General features: G+C 40.1%; 1 protein-coding gene across 2 annotated transcripts in view; it reads right to left on the bottom strand.

Moving 5' to 3' along the window:
• Positions 1-9,927: 9,927 nt before the first annotated feature.
• GSTCD (glutathione S-transferase C-terminal domain containing) overlaps positions 9,928-24,305 on the bottom strand; it is a 517,648-nt gene continuing 503,270 nt past the window's right edge. For both annotated transcript variants that reach the window (XM_053703512.1, XM_053703511.1), the window contains exon 12: positions 9,928-10,156. In XM_053703512.1, coding sequence (XP_053559487.1) covers positions 10,020-10,156 — 137 coding nt within the window. In that variant the 3' untranslated portion in view covers positions 9,928-10,019. The remainder of the gene's footprint in view (positions 10,157-24,305) is intronic.

The raw sequence follows: 24,305 nt of genomic DNA, 5'->3' as shown, positions 1-24,305 counted from the left end.
GCTATTAAAGATCATTTCTAAATTATTGTCTTGCCTTCTTTGGGACATTTATTGATTTTGAGTTACCAATGTTTTGAACTTGTTTCTGTCTGAGACAATTTTTCATTATCTACTCTTGTATTGACTTTCCAACAAAAACTCTATACGCTTAAAGGAACAGTTACTGTAAAATGATATCCTCTTTAATTTGTTCTCAATTATCCATTTTACCTGCTGGAGTGTACTACATTGTTTACACAACTCCATTACCTTTGTTTTGGAATTTCAAATAGTTACATCGCTAGTAAAATAAATTATACTACCAGTGGGAGAAAAACATACCTAAATGTGCAATATTCACATACATTTTATACTTTGTTACTGATTAACTAAAGTCTCGGAATCTGAGGCCCGGGGTGGCAGCTTTGCGGTCATATCTTTTCTAAAAATAACAGCACATAAAAACGTTGTCACTACAATTAGAGCTATATGTCATGGTGCCATGAAGATATTCTCAGGATACTACATAAAGCGAGGAAGAAGAAAACGCTGAGTCCCATTGTATGCAAATCCTTAGTTTATTTGTTTCCGAGCCATAGGGTACAAGAAGGTGCTCCCTACTATCTGATGTGTTATCAGGATAAACTGATAAAGAGTAAACATTTATCATGACCTTTAATTTCCATTTAGAAGATTGCAATATATAAATAGCTCATTTACAATAAGTACTTAATGTACCCATACGCCTACTTAATAGCACTATCCATAATAACCTATACTAATATTCCTAACCTATATTAATATTAAGAATTCGGTGCCCAGAGCAAATTCATTCTTCAGTGTGCTCCTTGTGCATATATTTATGTCTCATGATTTATGTGCAACAGATCTGAAATGCTGACAAAACTTAAGTGCTCATAATCTTTAGCCTCTAGGTCTAACATGAGGTTCAGAGATGGGTGTGCTTGCTGCCCAAAGCAGAGGGTGAGTAACACATCCTAAAGCATTTACCTCATAGTACAGTCTTAAGTCAGAGGCTATTAATACTAGGTTAGCATTCTCCTTAATATATACCAGTATGATATAATGTAATAGCAATTTAATATGTGTAGTTGAACTAAGGTAAGCTTGGAAAAGTAGGTCTACCTCACTCTTGGCTCAAAAAGGATATGAATATAGCATTTAAGTTTTATTGTTTAAGTTAGTGCTCCCAGTTTAATTTTTATTTTTATAAATTCTACATCTTTTTCATTCAACCTGAGAAGAATATGTTAAAGAGAGGAAAACATTTTATATTTGAACAAAACATAGTTCAAAAGATAATTTCATAAAGGGTTAAAAACAGCTTTACAGTGTATAAAATCATTATTTTGTTTTCCCTTGTAAATGGCCGTAATGACTGCCCATAAATGAAGGCTGGAGTTGCAGTTCTTCTATGCCAGCCCTTCATTCAATGGCACTACAGCACTGATCGGTTAATTTGAATATTAAAATAAGTGCCGGTCCTCAATCTCGGCATTCACATTCTGACTTAGGGGCACTCGCATGCGCAATGCATCGTGAATCACACTCTTGCATTTTTGTTAAGCTAAAATATTGCGTGCGCATATATTATGATCGTCATCATTGAGTTGCAGTATGATGCATGTCGCTGAAGCTGCAGAAGACTAGGGACATATGCGGATGCATTGCAAAATTAAACGATATGCTCATGTGTGACACCATCTTAATTCTACCTAGGTAGAACTTGGCAATTCTGAAGAATTACAATGGAAAATAAGGGTTTGGAAGCATTTTTATTTTATAAATGTAAAAAAGTTGATAATAGGTGTTATTGACATTAATTTCTAACTTTATATGATGTTTTAAAAAAATGAAAAAACAAATTATGCTTACCTGATAATTTCCTTTTCTTCTGATGGAAAGAGTCCACAGCTGCATTCATTACTTTTGGGAATTAAGAACCTGGCCACCAGGAGGTGGCAAAGACACCCCAGCCAAAGGCTTAAATACTCCTCCCACTTCCCCTATCCCTCAGTCATTCTGCCGGGGAACAAGGAACAGTAGAAGAAATATCAGGGTGAAAGGTGCCAGAAGAATAAAAGGACGCCCCACATAAAATTAAGGGCGGGGAGCTGTGGAACCTTTCCATCAGAAGAAAAGAAAATTATGAGGTAAGCATAATTTATTTTTTCTTCTTAAATAGAAAGAGTCCACAGCTGCACTCATTAATTTAAGAAAACAATAGCCAAGCTATAGAGGACACAGAATGCAAAGATGGGAGGGTTCAAAAGGCGGCCCATACTGAGGGCACCAAGCCTGAACCTTTTACCCAATAAAAAACCCCGCTTCATCCAAAGCCGAGAATTTTTTTTTTAAAGGAAAAGCCCCAAGAACACTGACTCACAGCTAGTCCAGAAGCCAAGCTAGAGACACCAAAATGGACTTGACAGAGCCAACAGTCCTCCAGGAGACACCGTTGCCCAATGGACGGTCCCCAACCACCCAACTCACTAATGAAGGGAACCTCAGCCGAAACCCCTAAGGGGACAAGGCAAAGGAGAACCGAGGAAACTGAAAGGTCCCCTCCAAAAAGGAACACCTCCAATAGTGAGCCCAACTCACAAAGACCCAAAGGGGCCCAAATAGGGAAAGGAGGCCACGCCTATACCAGCAAAACCTGGGAAAAAACGGGCACAGAGACAGAAAAGACTCTAAGCCGTCGGACCCACACACAGGACTCTAAAATGGGGAACACAAAGCCTCAATCGAGGCTCCCCAAGAAAGAGAGTAAACCTTCAGAGCCCGTAGGAAGAGGAAACCTGCTTCTAAAAGCAATGGAGCAAGTTGAAAGGAAAACCCATATCCTAGCAGACTGAGCTAACAGGATAGACTCAACAAAGCCAAAACATCCAGGAGAGACTGCGACCTGAATGCAGCGCCTTAGAGTGCTCAGCCATCCTGACCTGCAGACTCCTACTCAGCTGGACCAACCCAGCCTCAGGGATCCCTGACCGGGGGAACAGAAGAATCCTGAAACTGGTACAGGAAAAAGCGTAAGGATAGCAAAGCCATCCCCACAGAATACAGGTACAAACCAACTTCCGAAAACAGACGACAGGGCCATAGACCTAAGGATCTAACAAAAAAAGGCCAAACAGGTCTGACTTGGAGCCAGCAAGACCCCAGGGGGAACCCATCCCACCTTTCCACCTCCCAACCAGGAGAAGCCCCAAGAAAGGACTCCATCTCCATAGGGAGGAGAATATCCCTAAAGAAAAGGGATGAGGCCAAAAGGCCAACAAATGTCCTCAAGGCCCGAAGCCACCGGCTAATGGGAAGATAAATTCCCAACACAAATGTCCTAGAAAAGGACCCCCCCAAGTAGCTTGCCAAGCAGAGACACAGCAAACCCATTCGCCTGCAGAGCAGGGAATCCACAGTATACACTGGAAAGCTGACCAAGGGAATGCAACCGTAAGGCGCACCAGAAGTAGGACATCCACCCCCAGCAGCTGGGTATGAACCAACAACCCTTGAGGCGCAAGGCACAAAGCTAACCCTAGAGCACCTGGGCTGCTCTGTTGCAAAGTTTAATAAATACTCTGAAAACCTGCCACCATGACCAGGTCAGATAGATGGAGCAAGGACATAGCACAAGTTCCCACTACCGTGTAACACCCTGACCAGCCCTAAGATCCAAGATTCCAAAACAACCCAAGGCTGGGTCAGGAAAAAGGCCAAGCGAAGCCTCAAAAACCGGAAGTCTCAGGAAGAAAAACAGGTCCGGGCACCTAATAGTTCAGGCAACCTTACCCTAGAACTAAACACCCCAACTGGCCAAAAAGCCAGACACAAGGGATATGAATGAGAAAAGAACTCGAAAGCCCCGACCAAGGGAAGGAACCACCCCTAGCTAAAGTCCAACACTCCAAGGAGCAAAGCTAGAAGTCTTATGAAGAGAGTTCTCAAGGCCTCAGGACAACATAAGGGATACCACGAGGTCAAAAAACCCTTCTAGCAGGGCTAGTCTCCCCATCAAATGCAGGAAAGAAATTCAGGAGTCGCAGGTAAAGTCAATTCAATCTTTCAGAATTTATTCAGATTAAAACAGGTCACAAAAAGGAAAAAACAGCCCTTCAGTGTTACAAGTCTACGCGTTTCGTCTACATGCCGTAGTCATAGTCTCCCCATCACCTCCACACCAGCAGAGGACACAGGGAAGAGAAAGGTGCTAAGCCTTCCCGGCTTCGGGAAAACCTAAGCTAAACAAAGTCCCCACAGGGATCAACCATCACCCGGAAATACAGATCCCTAAAAGGAGATCGAACTCACCCGGAGACAATGGAAGGAGACCCAAAGGTCTCATCACTCAAACAGACAGTACATTTCAAGAGTTAGAGCTGTATCTAGATACACTAATAGCGTATGCGCACACCTGCAAGGTGCCAAGAGCTGCAACTGGTTTCAAACTGAAAACTCTCTGCATGCTAGACAGCCTATTCTAATACAAGCTGTTGGATCAAGCCCACAAGGGCAATCCAGAGCCCTAAAACCGAAGGCCAAACTGCTCAAATTGCAGCAATGGGGCGCTAAGCCCTCCAACCCTCCACCGCATGGGGGAGGAAAACACTAGCGCCTAGATTTAGAGTTTTGTCGGTAAAGACCCGCGTAGCTAACGCAGCTTTTTTTCCCAATGCACCCTTAAGACAACGCTGGTATTGAGAGTTGTCTGAAGGGCTGCGTTAGGCTCCAAAAAGGGTGCGTTGAGCCGAATTTACCGCCACTTCAACCCTCAATGCCAGCGTTGCTTATGGTAGCGGTAAGCTGGCAAAACGTGCTCGTGCACGATCCCCCATAGGAAACAATGGGGCAGTTTGGGATGAAAAAAAAACCTAACGCCTGCAAAAAAGCAGCGTTAAGCTCCCAACGCAGCCCCATTGTTTCCTATGGGGAAACACTTTCTAGGTCTGCACCTAACACCCTAACATGAACCCCGAGTCTAAACACCCCTAATCTTACACTTATTAACCTATCGCTGACACCTACATTATATTATTAACCCCTAATCTGCCGCTCCGGACACCGCCGCAACCTACATTAAAAATATGAACCCCTAATCTGCTGCCCCTAACACCTACATAATATTTATTACCCCCTAATCTGCCCCCCAACGTCGCCGCTACCCAACTACACTTATTAACCCCTAATCTGCCGACCGGACCTCACCGCCACTATAATAAATGTATTAACCCCTAAACCGCAGCACTCCCGTCTCACAAACACTATAATAAATAGTATTAACCCCTAATCTGCCCTCCCTAACATCGACGCCACCTATAATAAATGTATTAACCCCTAAAGCTAAGTCTAACCCTAACACCCCCCTAAATTAAATATAATTTTAATCTAACAAAATAAATTAAATCTTATTAACTAAAGTATTCTTATTTAAAACTAAATACTTACCTGTAAAATAAACCCTAAACTAGCTACAATATAACAAATAATTATATTGTAGCTATTTTAGGATTTATATTTATTTTACAGGCAACTTTGTATTTATTTTAACTAGGTACAATAGCTATTAAATAGTTATTTACTATTTAATAGCTACCTAGTTAAAATAATTACAAAATTACCTGTAAAATAAATCCTAATCAGCCAATCAGATTCAAGTTCAATCCGATTGGCTGATCCAATCAGCCAATCAGATTGAGCTTGCATTCTATTGGCTGTTCCGATCAGCCAATAGAATGCAAGCTCAATCTGATTGGCTGATTCAATCAGCCAATCAGATTTTTTCTACCTTAATTCCGATAGGCTGATAAAATCCTATCAGCCAATCGGAATTCGAGGGACGCCATCTTGGATGACGTCACTTAAAGGAACCTTCATTCGTCAGGGTAGTCGTCGGTCAAGAAGGATGTTCCGCGCCGGAGGTCTTGAAGATGGAGCCGCTCCTCATCGGATGGATGAAGATAGAAGATGCCGCTTGGATGAAGATGTCTGCCGGTCCGGATTTTCTCTTCTGCCCGGATAGGATGAAGACTTCTGCTGGTCTGGATGTCCTCTTCTGCCCCATCGGATGAAGACTTCGGCCCGGCTGGGCGAAGACGACTCAAGGTAGGGAGATCTTCAGGGGGGTAGTGTTAGGTTTATTTAAGGGGGGTTTGGGTTAGAGTAGGGGTATGTGGGTGGTGGGTTTTAATGTTGGGGGGGTTGTATTTTTTATTACAGGCAAAAGAGCTGATTACTTTGGGGCATGCCCCTCAAAAAGCCCTTTTAAGGGCTGGTAAAAGAGCTGGTTACTTTTTAATTTAGAATAGGGTAGGGACCTTTATTATTTTGGGGGGCTTTTTTATTTTATTAGGGGGCTTAGAGTAGGTGTAATTAGCCTAATATTCTTGTAATCTTTTTTTATTTTTTGTAATTTAGTGTTTTGTCTTTTTTTGTAATTTAGTTTAGTTAATTGTAGGTAATTGTAGGTAATTTATTTAATTAATTTATTGATAGTGTAGTGTTAGGTTTAATTGTAACTTATGTTAGGATTTATTTTACAGGTAAGTTTGTAATTATTTTAACTAGGTAGCTATTAAATAGTAAATAACTATTTAATAGCTATTGTACCTAGTTAAAATAAATACAAAGTTGACTGTAAAATAAATATAAATCCTAAAATAGCTACAATATAATTATTCGTTATATTGTAGCTATATTAGGGTTTATTTTACAGGTAAGTATTTAGTTTTAAATAGGAATACTTTAGTTAATAAGATTTAATTTATTTTGTTAGATTAAAATTATATTTAACTTAGGGGGGTGTTAGGGTTAGGGTTAGACTTAGCTTTAGGAGTTAATACATTTATTATAGTAGCGGCGAGGTCCGGTCTGCAGATTAGGGGTTAATACTTTAAGTTAGGTGGCGGTGATGTTAGGGAGGGCAGATTAGGGGTTAATACTATTTATTATAGTGTTTGCGAGGCGGGAGTGTGGCGGTTTAGGGGTTAATACATTTATTATAGTGGCGGCGAGGTCTGGTCGGCAGATTAGGGGTTAATAAGTGTAGGTAAGGTAGCGGCGACTTTGGGGGGGCAGATTAGGGGTTAATAAATATAATATAGGGGTCGGCGGTGTAAGGGGCAGCAGATTAGGGGTTCATAGGGATAATGTAGGTTGCGGCCATGTGCGGTCGGCAGATTAGGGGTTAAAAATATTTATTATAGTGGCGGCGATGTGGGGGGACCTCGGTTTAGGGGTACATAGGTAGTTTATGGGTGTTAGTGTACTTTAGAGCACAATAGTTAAGAGCTTTATAAACCGGCGTTAGCCCATAAAGCTCTTAACTACTGACTTTTTTTGGCGTTAGGAGTCTTGTCGGTAGAGGGTCTACCGCTCACTTCAGCCAAGACTCCAAATACCAGCGTTAGGAAGATCCCATTGAAAAGATAGGATACGCAATTGGCGTAAGGGGATCTGCGGTATGGAAAAGGCGCGGCTTGAAAGTGAGCGTTAGACCCTTTCCTGCCTAACTCAAAATATCAGCGGGTGGCCAAAAGAAGCGTTAGGACCCCTTAACGCTGCTTTTGATGGCTAACACAGAACTCTAAATCTAGTTGTAGGTTCTGATGATATCAGGTGTCAGATAGAGTGACGCAGCAGAAAAACTCCCGTGACCCGGTCATCTATGACTGATGGCTACAAGGACTAAAAGAATCCTTCCCGCCTTTCTTACCCACAGGTCCTCTCGAATGCTTAATTGAACATGAAAACCAATGATAACCTGAGCACTCGGCGCTTCTACCGTACCAGCCGAGCAGAACAGCGCCACGTGTCTGAATAGCCACAAGACCGAACAAACCGAACAGGACCAGCCTGCATTTAGGGTCACTAACCGGCAAGCTGCATAAATTCTCCCTCATAGGGGAAAAAGAAAACAGACATTTTAACATAGGACTAACATGTCCAAAACAACTTCCGAAGAAGAACAAAGAGTATAGATCCCAGAAGGTTCCCGAAGGAAACAAAACCAAATAAAAGACATCCCATCGGATACAAATAAAATATAAGGCAACCCGGAGGTTAGCACCCAAAAAGACACACCTACCCGCAGGACCAGCCAAACAGAGCCCTATATTCCAAAAAGCTGGGAAAGATCTCAATCAAAGACAATCAGAAGATTACCTCATCCCCACATGTCTAATGAGGTGCACCATTCGAATTAGCAGACTGAAAATCCCCGTACCTTGTAACGACAGGGTCATTCAATAACTGAAAACATGTCTGAGCGATATGCGAAAGCGCGCAATCCTGTAACGAAAGGCACAACACTCAGGGACAGTTACACCTGCGGGGAACTGTAGAGGCCCTCCCCAAGGCGGGAGGCCCGGGACAATAGGGCACGAGCACATTCTCAAATAAACGTCTGAACTCTGCAGACGAACAATCGCAAACATTATGTGGAAGCGAAAACATCCAACCTCTGGGGGAACACACCACCCTGCATGGAGGAATCATAAACTGGGTTACCCGCATGTGTAGAAGTATGCATTGGTAGGGAACTTGCCTCTCGGAGGACAGGACCCCAAGAGGCGGATGGCTCAGCTGTCCCTTGATTCCCCGAGCTAGAGGAACAAGGCGTCTCATATGGCATATGGAACAAAACTGGTTGACATGTGTCAATGAGGCCAATCCGGATTCATCACCGGACACAGAATCTGAAATCAAAATAGTCTCAGTATCAGAATACTCTGTAACTGAATCTGAAATTAGCACAGTCTCAGCATTAGAATCCTCCATAACTGGATAGAGGATATATAAATATAGACTAAAGTAGTAAAACAAAAATGGCAACTGACACCCACAATGGCTAGGGCACTCACCACCTCCTATGACCAGACCCCTGCGGACTAGAATATTTCCTTCGCCACACGGCCGGGAATGCGGAAATGGAACATGGAACAGAACCACGCCCGATCACAAGGTGAACCGTACAGTCCAAAAAAGCGTGCCCAAACAAAAGGCTGCATCACTTTCAAAGGCCTCAATGTTCCAAACCACGAGCCCATAAACATCACACATAAGCAGGTTGAATCACATAACAAACATGATTATAAACCCCCCTGTTCAATAACCCCCTCAGGAGATATTAACCCTCGATTCCAAGATACTAAAAGAGACTCACTGAGAATCTTATGTTAAGTTAGACCCGCAAGGTGGTAGCCTCTCGAGAAAACATTCACATTACAGTACATTCAGAAATAAAGTAAAATGAAACGATCTTACAGGAATCTACACCGTGGAACAGGAACACGGCCTTTCAAATGTGACGGATAGTAGCATCGCCTCCGCCATGGACTTGAGAAAAGAAAGCAGGCAGCAGAGCGAAGTTCGACAACACAGATTGCTTGAGGAGCGGTTAACATGAGTCGGGATGGTTTCGCAGAAAGACAACTCTCCCTGCATCTCCGGACTCTAACTTTCATCCAAGCACTCACTGAGAGAAAAACAGGACTACTTAAAACTCCTTTCCCATGCCGAAGAGTACTACCCTCCATAAGAGACAAAAAACTAAAATTAAAAATTCTGACACTTCTCTGCCAACCTCCTGGGATGAAAGGCAAAGAATGACTGGGGGATGAGGGGAGTGGGAGGATTATTAAGCCTTTGGCGGGGGTGTCTTTGCCTCCTCCTGGTGGCCAGGTTCTTAATTACCAAAAGTAATGAATGCAGCTGTGGACTCTATCCATTTAAAAAGAAAAAATGTTTTGGGTTTATATCCCTTTAATTAGAACTTTTTACAATTTTAATAAATCAACTGTTGCAGGTTTTGGAAAAAAAAAAACATTAAAAATAAATAAAAACGTTAAAGGAGGAAATTTGCTATATTTCAAATTGATAAATGAGACTTTTTATTTAGAACTAACAATAAAATAACAAATCAAACAATTACTAAAATGTATTTTATTATTTGCGCTTTAAAATACAAACAAATTAAGAGATAAAATTGCCTAAACTGCAATATTTTTTCCAATCCTTGTTTAATTGGGAGAGCCCACAATCAGGTTGTTTTTTGGTGAACAACTTTCTGGTTCCATAGAGATAACCTGTGCCTTGTAGCCACATTGTTCAGCAGCCCACACTCGATCTAGGTCAACCAAACCCATGCATTGTTTTCCTGCAGAAAAATACGATTGGTTTAATATGTTTGTATAAGCTATCACAAATATACAAACTTTTTTCAAAATATTTTTTAAAGGGACAGTGTACTCACAAGAAGGTAACAATGTATTCAAAGCACATAATGTGAGAAGTTTACATTCCAATTTGCAAACACATTTACAAAGTTTTGCATATTTTACCTCAAACTTTCCCCCTCATGTCAAATCACCGATACAGGAACACTCTTAGGAAAGGACACGATAAAGAACTTCATAGAACCCACCCGCCATTTCGATTAAATATGTAAAATAACAGGACGACATATAGCGCATGCTCGGAAGCCAATTTGAGCGGGTAATGATTTTAAGTGCACGCTCAGTAGCTCTCCCTAGTTAGTATACATTTATTTATATTTCTGCTTTATAAGCTTTTGGAACAGGGACTGCGCTGTCGCCTTGCTTTACCTCATTTTATCTAGGGCTATCTCATAGACATAAATGTGTACCAGTCTGACGTACAGGAAGTGCAGATACCTCATCACCACACTCACTGAGTCACATAGTTGCACTTGCCAGCTACAACTGAAAGCTTTTATTTAGAAATACGGATAACACAAAATCCCAACTGATACTTGTCAATCCTTATCTCAAACACTTAAAAATAATATTTGAGTATCCTTGTGAATCACTGAACCGAAAAAGCAATTACAGTAATTCTAAGACAAGTAGTTGCAAATGTAGATTAAGCACGGGGATACCCAGCCTTCATAATATAGGGGTACTGTGACAGAAAATTTCCCATGAGGTGAAAAAAAGACCCATTAACCATACCCAATATACATCCATCTGACAAACACTGTACTCTGAGGTGGAAATGGTCCTCAATAGAGACTGAAAGCCCATCCCACTGAAGAATCACATGCACACCTTCATTCTTTACCTTCCCCCAGTGCAGGCAAAGACAATGCTAGTTTCTTGTAAGGTGGGAGGGGTTTTATAGAACTCTTGGGGTTTGGGAATCTTTGCCTCTTCCTTGTGGTCAGGAAAGGTAATTCCCAGGAGTAATGGATCGTGGACTCTAACTACCTGTAAGAAAGAAAAAAGTATATATATTAGGCGTGTGCATTTGGCAGTTTTGTAAAAAGAAGATGGCCGCTTGCGGCTTTCAGTTCTTTTTGGAGCCGGGTTTCTACTTATGAAAGTGCAACACACTAAGATCTGTGCAAATCCAGATCTTAGTATACTGCACTTTCACAAGAAGAAATCCAACTAAGATAAGAGCCAAGTGCCACAAGTGTCCATCTTCTTCCACATTTGGAAGCTAATAAAACTGCTGAATACACATCCCATATATATATATATATATATATATATACTGACAATATTTCTCCCAAATTCCAAATAAAAAATTGTTTAGGGCACTTATTTGCAGAAAATGAGGTTAACACAGGTTAAAATAACAAAAAAGATGGAGTGTTTTCAGACCTCGAATAATGCAAAGAAAACAAGTTGATATTATTATTTTAAACAGTGCAGTACTAATATGTTTTAACTTAGCAAGGGTTCAGAAATCAATATTTGGTGGCATAACCCTGATTTTAAATCACAGCTTTCACACGTCTTGACATGATCTCCGCCAGTCTTACACATTGCTGTTGGGTGACTTCATGCCACTCCTGGTGCACAAATTCAAACAGCTTATCTTTGTTTAATGGCTTGTGACCATCCATCTTCCTCTTGATCACATTCCAGAGGTTTTAAGTCTGGAGATTGGGCTGGCCATGACAGGATCTTGATCTGGTGGTCTTCCATCCACAACTTGATTGACCTGGTTGTTTGGCATGGAGCAGGGGTCGCCAACCTTTTCGGACCTCAGGGACCACTAAACTCACAATTTTGAATCCCGTGGACCACTAACATGATTTTTTTTTTAAAAAAGGTACAAATCTCTATAATGTATGTATGTATGTATATATATATATATATATACACACACACACTGTACATAACTAGTGTAACCATAGATAGGTTTACATTATGTATATATTTACACATTTTTAAGAATTATTTTTTGGAATTAACTAACTGAATGACAGAACTGAGAGAATACTTCCACATGACAGATGAAGGGTGACTGCCAACTTTTGAGCAGGAAACAGAGAGGAAGAAAGTGGGAAAAAAAGAATTATGTTTAAAAGGACCACAAGACTTCCAAGTTACCTCCCCATTTAGGAATTATTCAAAACTACTTATGATCATGGACAGACATTGGAGTCATAAATTAAGTTTATATCAGAAAGCTCTCAATATGGATGTGAGTTAACAACGACTGATGTTACTGGCAATTACTATAATACTGGTGGGATATGGCTGATCTGCTGGATGGCAATTACTGGAATTTAGTTGGAATGGCTTTGTGCGCAGGAAAATTATTAGAATAAAAAATAATTAATATTTAATTTAAAAAAAGAAGATGGAGGGAAGTAAGACAAACATTGATGTAAGTCCAACTGTAGGAATTAGGAAAACTACTTCAAAGAGACAGGTAAAGGGAAGAAAATAAATAAAATATGAGATTTTTTTTTTCTTTTTTTATATACTTTAATTCCAATATTTCAAGCCAAGACTATACCAACCTCTGCTGGCTTTAGAATGGAAGCATTTTCCTCTGAGCAGCACGCCAGGCATGAGGAGTTAAAAATACAATTTAGCTACTGAAGTTGCGTAGTACTACGCTACGTGCATAGGGAGATTGTAATTTAACTCCTCCTTCGTCGGTTTTCACTGATGTCCAGCCAGGCACTGTAGGGAGTTGCGGCACGACGGGGGTGACACCATCAGCGAAGATTAATTCCTGCTTGATGGTGTCAAGGACCACCAACATCTTTTCGTGGACCACCAGTGGTCCATGGACCACTGGTTGGTGACCGCTGGCACGGAGCATTGTCCTGCTGGAAAAAAACAATCCTCAGAGTTGGAGAACATTGTCAGAGCAGAAGAAAGCAAGTTTCTTCCAGGATAACCTTGTATGTGGCTTTTTTTTTTTTTTTAATGTTCAAAAGATTTTTATTGGGTATACATATTTTCATATAATGACATCCATACAATAACATATGATTAAACAATTGGTGAATATCTGACAGATGGATTTTTTACATTATGAAAGGTATCATTCTACCCAAGGAGTTTTATGTTTTATTGAGAGTACCCATTAAGAGAGTTGAGGAAGTGCTATGAGTATTTCATAGCTAGAGCATAAGAAAGAGAGATAGGAACAGAGAAAGAAGGGAGAGAGGGGGGGGGGGTAAAGGGATGGTGGGGGAGTTTTGAGGTTATTATCTTCATGCTGTGGAGTGTGTGGTATGGCACCTTCCACTTATATCTGTTTAACCAGGGATAGGGGTTAAGGTAATTATATCCCTACGAAAGATTTTGCTAAATTAGAAATTCCCTGTTCCCAGATAAAGTACATATCTAAGTAGAAATCCTGTTTACCTGATAGGCAATAACATTGCTTTTCTAACGTTAGGACGTGGTTCATTTCAGTTAGCCACATTGTGTGTGTAGGTGTTGTTTGAGATTTCCATAGTCTAGGTATCAATCTTTTGGCACTAGATAGCATTATCTGAAGTAGTTTTATGCGATACCGACAGTGGAGTTGTGGGAGGATATTGAGAAGGACAATTTTCGGACTAAGAGAAAGATCTGAGCTTAAAATTACGTTGATACTATTTTCCAGGTTTTTCCAGAATTCGGATAGGAGCGGGCACTCCCACCAGATATGAATCATGGTGCCTATGTCTCCACATCGTCTCCAGCACGCAGCAGAGGCTGTTGGAAATATATTCCGGAGTCTCTGTGGTGTCAAGTACCAGCGGGACATTATTTTGTAGTTCGTTTCTGCTATAAGTAAGGAGGTAGAAGACGAGTGGGTGGCTTTAAAACCAGCCCTCCACTCCTCGTCTAGAACAACCCCTGGAATTTCAGTGTTCCATTTCTGGATGTATGACGGTTTTTGGGTAGGAAAGGATCCTCTAAGCAATTTGTAAGATATGGAAAGGAATCTTTTCTGGATGTCAGGACTTGTACAAAGTCGCTCGAATATTGTCATTGGTCTAAGAATATTTAACTTATGTTCGCTGTTGTAGGTTGTATAGTTTGGAGTAATAGGAGACAAAGGTATTGGCTATCTCCTCGTTTTTGCTTACTGAAATTCCTGATGTGTGTTTGATAGATCTAATAAAAGCATGGGCCCTCTGTTTTTTGAGTGACCTTGCTAAAAGACGACCTGCTTTGTTATTTTCAGAATAGAACTTGGCTTTAGAGGTGAGCGCCCGCAAGTGTGCTTTTGCAGTCAGGTATTTGTTAAGGTCTTCCCTTGCTGAGGATAGATCTGAGAGTTTGTGAACGGAGGAGGGATCAGCCTTATGGGCCGCATCTGCTTTGGTTAGGTCCTCTGTCAGGAGAGTGAGTTGGGCGGAGTTTAATTTCCGAATGTTGGCGGTGTGTTTGATTAAGTATCCTCTAATGTAGCATTTATATGCTTCCCAGTTATTGATAGTGGATGTGTCCTCTGGTTTATTTATCTGAAAGTATTCTTTAGTCGCCCTAGTTAAGTCCTCTATTGTTTCTGGGTTCGCGAGAACAGAGTCATGAAGTCTCCAGTGAAAGGATTTTGCGGGTTTGGAGGGCCACCTAAATGTAGATAAAACCATACTATGGTCTGACCAGGGCGTATGTGAGATGTTGGAGTGTGTTAGGTCTGTAAGGAGTGACTGGTCACACATTAAATAGTCTAGGCGTGAATACGTGTGTTTAGGATGTGAAAAAAACGTGAAGTCCCTTTGTGTGGGGTGGACTATCCTCCATGTGTCAAAAAGTGAAATAGAGTGTAGTGTGGTGCAGATTGTTTTCCTCATTTTATTGCTGAAATATGAGGTACCTTGTGAGTTATCTATAGTTGGTGTCATTGTAAAATTGAAGTCACCACCTAGTAAAACTGGGCCCTTGGAAACGTCGAGAATTTTATTGATGACAAATCTGAAAAAGGAAGGTGTGGGTCTAATTGGAGCATATATGTTGGCCACTGTCATGGGTCGGCCGTAGAAAGGCCGATCAGGATCAATAGTCTGCCATCTGAATCCGAGTATTTCTGTAAGAGTTCAAATGGAACCCCTTTCCTGATAGAGATGCCAACCCCATTTTTCCTGCTAGGGCCTGAGCTGAGGAAATGTCTGTCGTAGTATCGTGTAGCAAGTCTAGGTTCATTACGTTTTTTAAAGTGGGTTTCTTGAGTCATAATAATGTCTATATTCTTCTTATGGAAGTCATAGAATGCTATAGATCTTTTTTTTGCAGATAGGAACCCTTTCACATTTTGGCTAGCAATAGTCAGTGTGTTCATGATTAAAGTTAACGTCTGGATAGGGGGCTCTGCAGAGTTATTGTTTTTGTGTCAGAGATGTTCGGGCAATGCTATTTAATACAGCGTTCTTGGGGGGAGTGGGAGGCGTGGATAGAGGGATTAGGTGAGGCAAGAGGGGTAAGGGTAGAAGGAGTAAGGAGAAAGAAGTAGAAAGTGGAAAGTGTGTGACGGACCAAATTACACTGGTGCCGGCAGACACATAGGAAGGAACGTTCAAGGATTAAATAACGTTTGCAAAGAAAAACAGATTATAATGGATATAATTAGTAATTAACAGGGATAGGTACAGTTGGGGCATTGTAACAAGCCGGGTGCTTGTCAAGGAATGTGTTTTGTTTTACAGCTTTGGTTGCAAGAACAATGAAACATAAATTGCAAGAAGTAACATACCTTATCAAATGTGGATCTAACAGCTAAAACCTTAACGTAGTAAAGAACATGTTAGGTAGGTTAATATAACAATAAATAGATGAATGAACATTTTTCATCTTTAGTTATGAACTAAAAAAAAGGTGGTAACATAACGGAAACTATGAACATGGCATTACATTATATCTAATACTGAGTCTAACTGGAGGTGTTAGGACGTTGTGTTTGGAGGCCTATTATCTCAATTCCCTGTGACAAATACATGCATGAAGATTAAGGTCTCTCTTGTCTCAGAACAAAAATTGAACTTGGTAACCAGTAAATATAATTATGCAATTCAAATTCTAGCTTAATAATAAAGTTAAGGGGAACCTAGCATCCCATGGGGGTGTTTAAACTGATTCTAAGCTAGGCTAACCAAAAAAAAAGGGTTACAACATTGGCAATAATCATTGTAGCAATCAGTATACTAGTCTAGTACAATAACCAATAACTTGCCGCTATGTCCTGAGTCTTCAGAAATGTCTCACAGTTAGGTAGGGGGTTTCCAGCATGGAGCAAAACCTCCCTTTCAAGTGAGTTTTACCAATCAATGGGCATTGGTAAGTATACAGCTAAAGAGATGAGCAGAATTCACCCAGGTTGTTGTAAGTCCTCTTCTGCTGGGATTATCTGTCTCCTTTTGGGTTGACTAGTTTGCGTGTCCGGTAGTGGTCGTCTCTGGGACTTTGGTGTTAGTTGCTCTGGAGGGGGCTTCTTTGTATGTTGTTCGCTTCCTGTAGGTGGGGTTGAGATGCCCATTGCTGAGCAAAACCTTTCTATGTCAGCCGTTGATTTACAGTCATATCTATTCCCACTCTTTGTGGCTATTATTGAGGTAGGGAATCCCCATCTATAGGGGATTTGGAGTTGCCTCAAATGGGAGGTCAGATTCGAAAAGTCTCTTCTTTGTTGTAGGGTCCTTACTGATAGGTCTTGGAATATCTGTATGCGAATATTTTGAAAGATCACGGCTTGTTGGTTTCGAGCCAATTTATAAATCTCCTCTCGTTGTTGATAGTGTTGAAAACGGACAATAATGTCTCTAGGCGGGGCATCAGCCGCCGGTTTTGGTCGGAGCGCCCTATGCGCTCTGTCTAGAATGAAGTTTGGTTGGTCTCCTTCAGAGGAGTTTGCCATCTGAGCAAAAAGACCTTGTAGGAAAGCTGAAATTTCGTTAGATTGTACGGATTCTGGGATGCCCCTAAACCGCAGGTTGTTAAGTCTGGTGCGGTTTTCGAGGTCATCTATTTTATCTTCCAGATCTATCGAATGTTGCTGTTGTTTTTTAACTTTGGAAGATAGGTCTGCCATTTTCTGAGATAGAACGTACTCATGCTCCTCTAGAGAGTCTACTCTGCAGCCCAGGTCACATATTTCTTTCTTGAGGTCTGCACATTCAGATTTTATACATGATTTGACTTGGTCAATCAGGTCTTCCATAGCTTTAAAAGTGATGGGAGAGTCTTTTCTGGCAGCAGGGATTGCAGAAGAGTGACTGCTGGATGCATCTGAGTCCTCTTCCAAGTCTTCTACGCTATGCAGCAATACAGGGGGGGGGATCTTCTTTATGTTTAAGTTTTCCCGCTTGTCTGAAAAAATGATTCACCCCATCCTGAGGTTTTTGAGACGTTTTTTGGTGTTTATCATGTTTGGGCCCTTTTCTTTGTGACATTTTGGTTGGATCCTTGGGTGAACTTGGTTTGCTCTAAAGTACCCCACTCTCCAGGGAAGTTGCTCACACTGAGAGATGTCGGGAAAGGGGAAGAGGATATGACCCGCTGTTATTACAAGCAGCGGGAAATGGGTAGAGAGTGAAGTAGTAATGTGTCTCCTCAAGAGGCAGATACCAAATGGGAGTTATATGTCCCTTCCGTTTAGAAGTGAGACCTTTTAATGAGGTGTATAGAATTACAGTCACATAATTAGAACTTCTGATGTGAATAAACAGAAACACCACATGCTCGTTTTTTTTCCTTTTGTTAATATTATGCACAGTGGGCTCCCAGTGCTTATGTTCGTATGTCTGAAGCAGTGTGTCAGATATTGTTTTAATGGTTTGTTGCGCTTTAGATGGAATTTAGTTATCCTTATATTCACAATATATGACCAACGGTCCGAGTCTGAAGCGCATCGGAGCGGGGCCCCGGCCCTCCGGTGCGTAAGTGATGAGGCAGTTGGGTTTTTATCTTTTCCCAAAGAGCGCTGTTTTCGCTAAAAATCTGGATTCCCTCATGCTTAATGGGGTTTTTATCGCCCACGTGGCTGTCTATAGTATGTATAGGAGGGGTCACACTCACCGATGCGGGGCTCCGTTGTGTAAATCAGTAGATGTCCGAATATGCGGGGTTAGCCTGCACACTGGCGGATTGAGTTTTTTGCGGGGTCAGTTCTCGCTGCGGCAGACAAAGTCCTCTGTGTAGCTTAGGCAGCGCTGTTAGTTTAGGCGCTGCGATGCATCTCAGTAGGCCCGGCACACCGTTAGTTGTTTGCTCGTCGTTCGGGCAGTGGGAAGGTTGCCAGACACAAAGAAGGGTATATTCGTGCTCCGTAGATATTCATGAGCACATTCATGTGAACAATAGTTCTTGGCGATTTAGTCAGGATATGATTATTGCTCTTTGCACCCGGCTTGCTTCAAGAGCTTTATTAGGTAGCGGCCATCTTGGTCGGCCGTTCGCTCCGCCTCCCTGTATGTGGCTGGGGGTGCTTGATTCCAGCCTTGCTGAAGCACCCCCAGATCATCACGATCTTCCACCAAATTTCACAGGGGGTGCAAGACACTGTGGCTTGTAGGCTTCTCTGGGTCTCATCTACCCATTAGACGACCAGATGTGGGGTGTAGCTAAAAATTGGACTCATAAATGACGATAACCTGGAATTGGGCAGATTTATCTGATAATTTACTACCTCTTGCTAACATAGCTTTTCTATAGCTAATACTGCAGTATCCAGATTTTTAGTATTGATGTGGTTTCAACATGCAAACACAACTATTTCAAATTACAAAATAAAGGTAAAGGAGCTATTTGTAAACAATTTATTATACTTCAGCAGGTAAAATAAATCATTGGGAGCACATTAAAGGTGAGAAAATTTTACAGTGTCCCTTTAACAAACACATTTAGAAATAATTCATGAGGATTATATTTAGTGCTGCATAGTTTCTATAGTTGCAGTAATAGTAGTTGAAGTATTTTTACAAGCTGCCATTTTTATAGCTAGTCTCATGAAGCTGTGCCAAAAATGTATGTGCTTGCTAAACAGTTTTTTTTGTCTTTCATTTTATCATATAATGCAAGTATAAGACAAATTAGTTATATTTTAGCCCCTCGTTCAAAGCATTCATATGCTGGTTTTATGCTGCTAAAATAAATATTATTTTGACATGTTCTGAGATGATGGGGTTGATCACAATTTTTCACAATATTAGCTCCCGATAATGAGTTTCCAATTTTAGCCAATTTTGTCAGCGTTTTTTTTTTATCTTGAGTAATCAAAATATCAATTTTTTCTAAAAAAAAAGTAGTAGATAAAAAGAAAAAGTATTCTATATGGATAAGCACTCCCCTCTTGATTAGAACCGCTGCCTTCCAACAATCTCTCCCAAAGGCTATTAAATCGATATAGGTTGTAGAAGGAGGCGCTGATTCGTAGGGGATTCCTGAAAAGTCCACTATGTATTCCACGGTTCCTTGTATAAAAAAAGGCCTCAGACATGTTTTCAATGGAAAAGCTCCCAAAAACATGTTTGCAGTTGTTAAGAACATGCTATGGGAATCGATATTTGCAATCCGAATGAAAATGTCAAATAAAAAAGCTGTTTTTCAACTCAAGATATGACATTTTCCTGTCCAATTGTATTTGGACATGATGGGTATACTGGACATGCTAGCTCAATTACATTGTAACTTTTATTATTTTAGTTTTTTCAAGCCGTAGAGTTTTTTTTAAGTTTTGTCTGATTTTCATCTGCAATCAAGAAGAACAATGCAGGCTGCTATAAGAATTAAGTGACCTCAACTCATCTCACCATTTATAACAGGATTGCTGATAGAAGGCCCGTTTAAAAAGATAAAAGTACTGTGAATTACAATCTTGTGAGTATAAAATAAAAATAAACATTTTAAGAACAAGATTGCTAATTGCCATTCCTAGGTCTTGTGGTTTTGGTTTCCATTTTCTCATGTTTCCAGTAGATCTTGTTTGTGGTGTGAAATATAATTTATATGTCCATTAAATACATATTCACATGTAAATATCCAGACAGCCCACCACTAGCAGACTATACAACAGCAATGAATATTTAATTAATCTAGACCATCTATATCTATATATATATATATATATATATATATATATATATATACAAAATGGTGTTTTTGACTATGTCAGTGTGTATTGCACATTTGCAACATAATACGATTATTACAAATAGTCTTCGAATACTCAGAAATATGTTTGAAAGGCTAGTATTGCATATTATCAAGTACCTTTAGGTGTCAAATTTGTTAAGTGCAAAATGGTGCTGAAAATGGATTGTGATCGCAGAGAAAATTACTATTTCATGTTAAAAAGAAGTCCTTTTTTTCGACATGCTGACAATTTTTGTGTCCCAGAAACAATAAAAACAAAATTTTTGCTTACCTGATAAATTATTTTCTTTTGGAATGATTATGGTCCACAGTCCTCCATAACATAAGGGATATATTTCCCACCACCAGGAGGAGGTCAAGAACCCATATCAGAGCTTAAAATCCCTCCCACCGCCCATCTCTCTCTTAGTTTAATGTATAGCCGAGTAGAGAATAGGAAACATATAGGTAGGAAAGAAAAAGCAGGGTCAGTAGAGGTGTCATTAGAACTGTTGCCCAAAAATTTAAACGGGTGGGGCCTGTGGACCATTATCATTCTGAAAGAAAATAATTTATCATCAGGCAAGCATGCATTTTGTTTTCTTTCATAAAATGATGATGGTCCACAGTCCTCCATAACACATGGGATTAATACCCAAGCAGATGGTCCATGTTATGGAAAGGGTGGGACATTTTTCTGGCAGTTCTTATTGAGCCAACACTGTGAGCTGAAGCACTTCCTGCCAAAATCTGTTTGCAAAAAAGCAAAACCTCAAAGCGATAACATTTTTTTAAAAAGTACAAAGAGAAGACATGTTGCTGCTTTGCAAACCTGCTCCAACGATGCAACTTTTTTTATTTTTATTTAAAAAACACAAAGTTGCAACTGCCCTTGTAAAAAAGAGCTGTAATACGTTTAGGAGGCGGCGCTCCCTCTTTTAAGAAAGCCTTGAATCACCTTTTTTTTAGTCAAGAAGTTAATATTACTTTAGTAGCTTTATGCCCTTTACTAGTCTCACTAGTGAAAAAACAAACTAGAAGTTTGTCTGAGATTTTTGATTAGCTAGAGATAGAACTTCAAAGCGTTGACTACATCAAGATTATGTAATATCTGCTACCTAGCACAATGAAGGAACAACTATCTTTTGATTGGTATTTTCCTTAGGAAGAAAATAATCTTAGTACAAAGTAAGATTAAAGAGAACCAAGATAACACACAGAGTCTCTATAGAAGTGCGCAAATGATCACAGCATGTGGCAGATGGCGGATTCGGCAACCAGCAATCCAGGCAGCTCTCTTAGAAATGGTAAGTGGACAACGGGAACCTGTGGATGACAGATAGAAGAGGCGCCTCATGGGACAAGTATCGTTTTAGGCAACAGAGGGATACACATTAACAGCGGACCCCCCACACAGAGTGTTACTCACAAGAGCGGCGGTACAAACGTGTACCCAGACAAGCAGGACGGAACCAAAAGTCGCCCGTCAGACAGACGTAAGCTCGGTACGCTAGGCAAACGTCACTCAGCAAGCAGCGTCAGAGTCGACCCAGCAGGGGAACCAATGGAGTCGAAGGAAACTCGACACAGCGGACCTCCAAAGGGGATCGGGAACGTAACCAAATTGCTCCAGCGGCAATGATAATAGAAAACAGGCAGGTGTGATGTACTCAAGGATACATTTATTGAGTACAAACAGATAAAAACAAGCGTACAGCAATGCGTTTCTCAACAAATAGTCGTTTCATCAGGCTGATACTAATACATGGAAATACCTGCTCTATTTATAACACACCTGTGTCAATCACAGAGCTCCTACTGCCGACACACCTCCAAGTGGGGATAACTGGTGATAGGATGTGAATCAAGTAGGAGGTGTCTCAGGAGCCGGAGCTAAGGATGGACTACAAACAACAAATAACATACACAAATATTTCAAACATTCTGAATTATATGTTCGTAATTGATCTGTCCTTACAGAAAATATACACATTCAAATCATACATGTAATAAATCTTACTGTAACAGCATACAACATGTGGAGAATTAAAACGCTCACAAATTAAGATCATAGTTTAATAAAATATAATAATAATAATGTATCATAATAACCCAGTATCATTAAAAGACTCAGAACAGATAAAAAAATAATAATAATGGTCCAGTTTAATAAAAAGGGGCTGAATAATGATTTAAAAAATTATTAAATAGAGAATGAGAGAATTGTTTATAAAGGGGGGGCAATCCTTGGAAAATAAGGGGATAAGACTAAAAGGACCAGCGAAAAAGACAATCTCAAAGTCCTATAAATATAAGGGGGTCCTATAAAGTCCTACTACTAATCACTAAAAGCTCCAGATAAATAATAAATTAGACAATATTAATCTTAGTCACTGACTATACTAGGTGCTCAGATGTAATTATAAAATTAAAAAATAAAAGATATGGGTTGAGTGACTGGAAACAACTCTAATGGATGGCCCTAATTGATGGAAGTTCTACTAATAATGACTAAAAGCACCAGAAAATAATAAATCAAAAAGTATTAATCTTAGTCATTGACTATACTAAATGCTCAGATGTAAATATAAAAATAAAAAATAAAGAATAAAAGATATGGATTGAGTGACTGGATACAGCTCTAGTGCATGGCCCTAATTAGTGGAAGGCTGCTAGGTCAATACACAAATTTAACCCATCAGGATGCATACATTTCAAAACGTGGATCCAATACGTTTCTCTTTGTCTTAATCTAAAATACCTATTATAGATATAAGATTTAGGTATATGTTCTAAAGGGGTCACGGAGAAGCAATTAGTATCACCATTGTGCATGATGTTGCAGTGTCTAGAGACACTATGGTACTTGTAATTCTTCCTCATATTACGTTTATGTTCAGACCACCTTATGCTGAACCGCCTACAGGTTCTGCCCACATATTGGATGCCACACAAACAGGTGAGTAGATATACAACATAGGTTGATGCACAAGAGATATGTCCAATGATCGAATAAGATCTATTAGTGATAGTAGATCGAAAGGTTTTTTGTTTGGTGTCAATCGACTGACACATCTTGCATCTGCTCGCTCTACATCTGAAAGCACCAAACTTTGGTGCAATAGACTTCGGTGTCTGGGGGGTCCGCTGTTAATGTGTATCCCTCTGTTGCCTAAAACGATACTTGTCCCATGAGGCGCCTCTTCTATCTGTCATCCACAGGTTCCCGTTGTCCACTTACCATTTCTAAGAGAGCTGCCTGGATTGCTGGTTGCCGAATCCGCCATCTGCCACATGCTGTGATCATTTGCGCACTTCTATAGAGACTCTGTGTGTTATCTTGGTTCTCTTTAATCTAGCAAGTATTTGGGCCAAGGCCCACCGAAGTTTGCTGCATTTGATTTAGTTCTTATTAGCAATTGCTGTTCCCAATGAATTACGACTTAACACTACTGCTTATTATATGTCTTTTTTAGGGTTTGTTGCTAAACCGATATATTTTTTTATATACTGCCTTGGTTGTTGCTGTTTTAGTGATTACTACTTCTTGTCCAATACGATCCACATCGGTTTATTGTTTAATCATTTATTATTTAACATATTTTTGTTCACATTGTATTTCGATTTCAGACCTATCTATATTATAGGGTTGCATGTTGTCCTCAATACCTCCTTTATTTGATAATCGTCACTTGTTCTGTTATATCTATTATCACGGTAGGAGTTTGGTCTGATAGCAAGTTTGTATCTTATTTTTACTTATCACCACTACTCGGAGGTACAATATTAGACTAGTGTATTAGTATAGGGTCTATCTGATCAATACACTAGTTTTCGAAACTATTTGGTTATTTTTTTATAGACACATATTGTATATTTAAATTTAAATTTTTATAGCATTTTTGGCATTTAGGATTTGTTTTATTTCTGCACTTCAATTATAGATTCCAAGTCTTTTTGATTCACACCATTGCTAGT

The sequence above is a fragment of the Bombina bombina genome, chromosome 2 (genome assembly GCF_027579735.1).
Source record: "Bombina bombina isolate aBomBom1 chromosome 2, aBomBom1.pri, whole genome shotgun sequence".
Lineage (NCBI taxonomy): Eukaryota > Metazoa > Chordata > Amphibia > Anura > Bombinatoridae > Bombina > Bombina bombina.
Note: the sequence above shows the minus strand (reverse complement) of the source record. Positions and strands in the feature narration are given on the sequence as shown.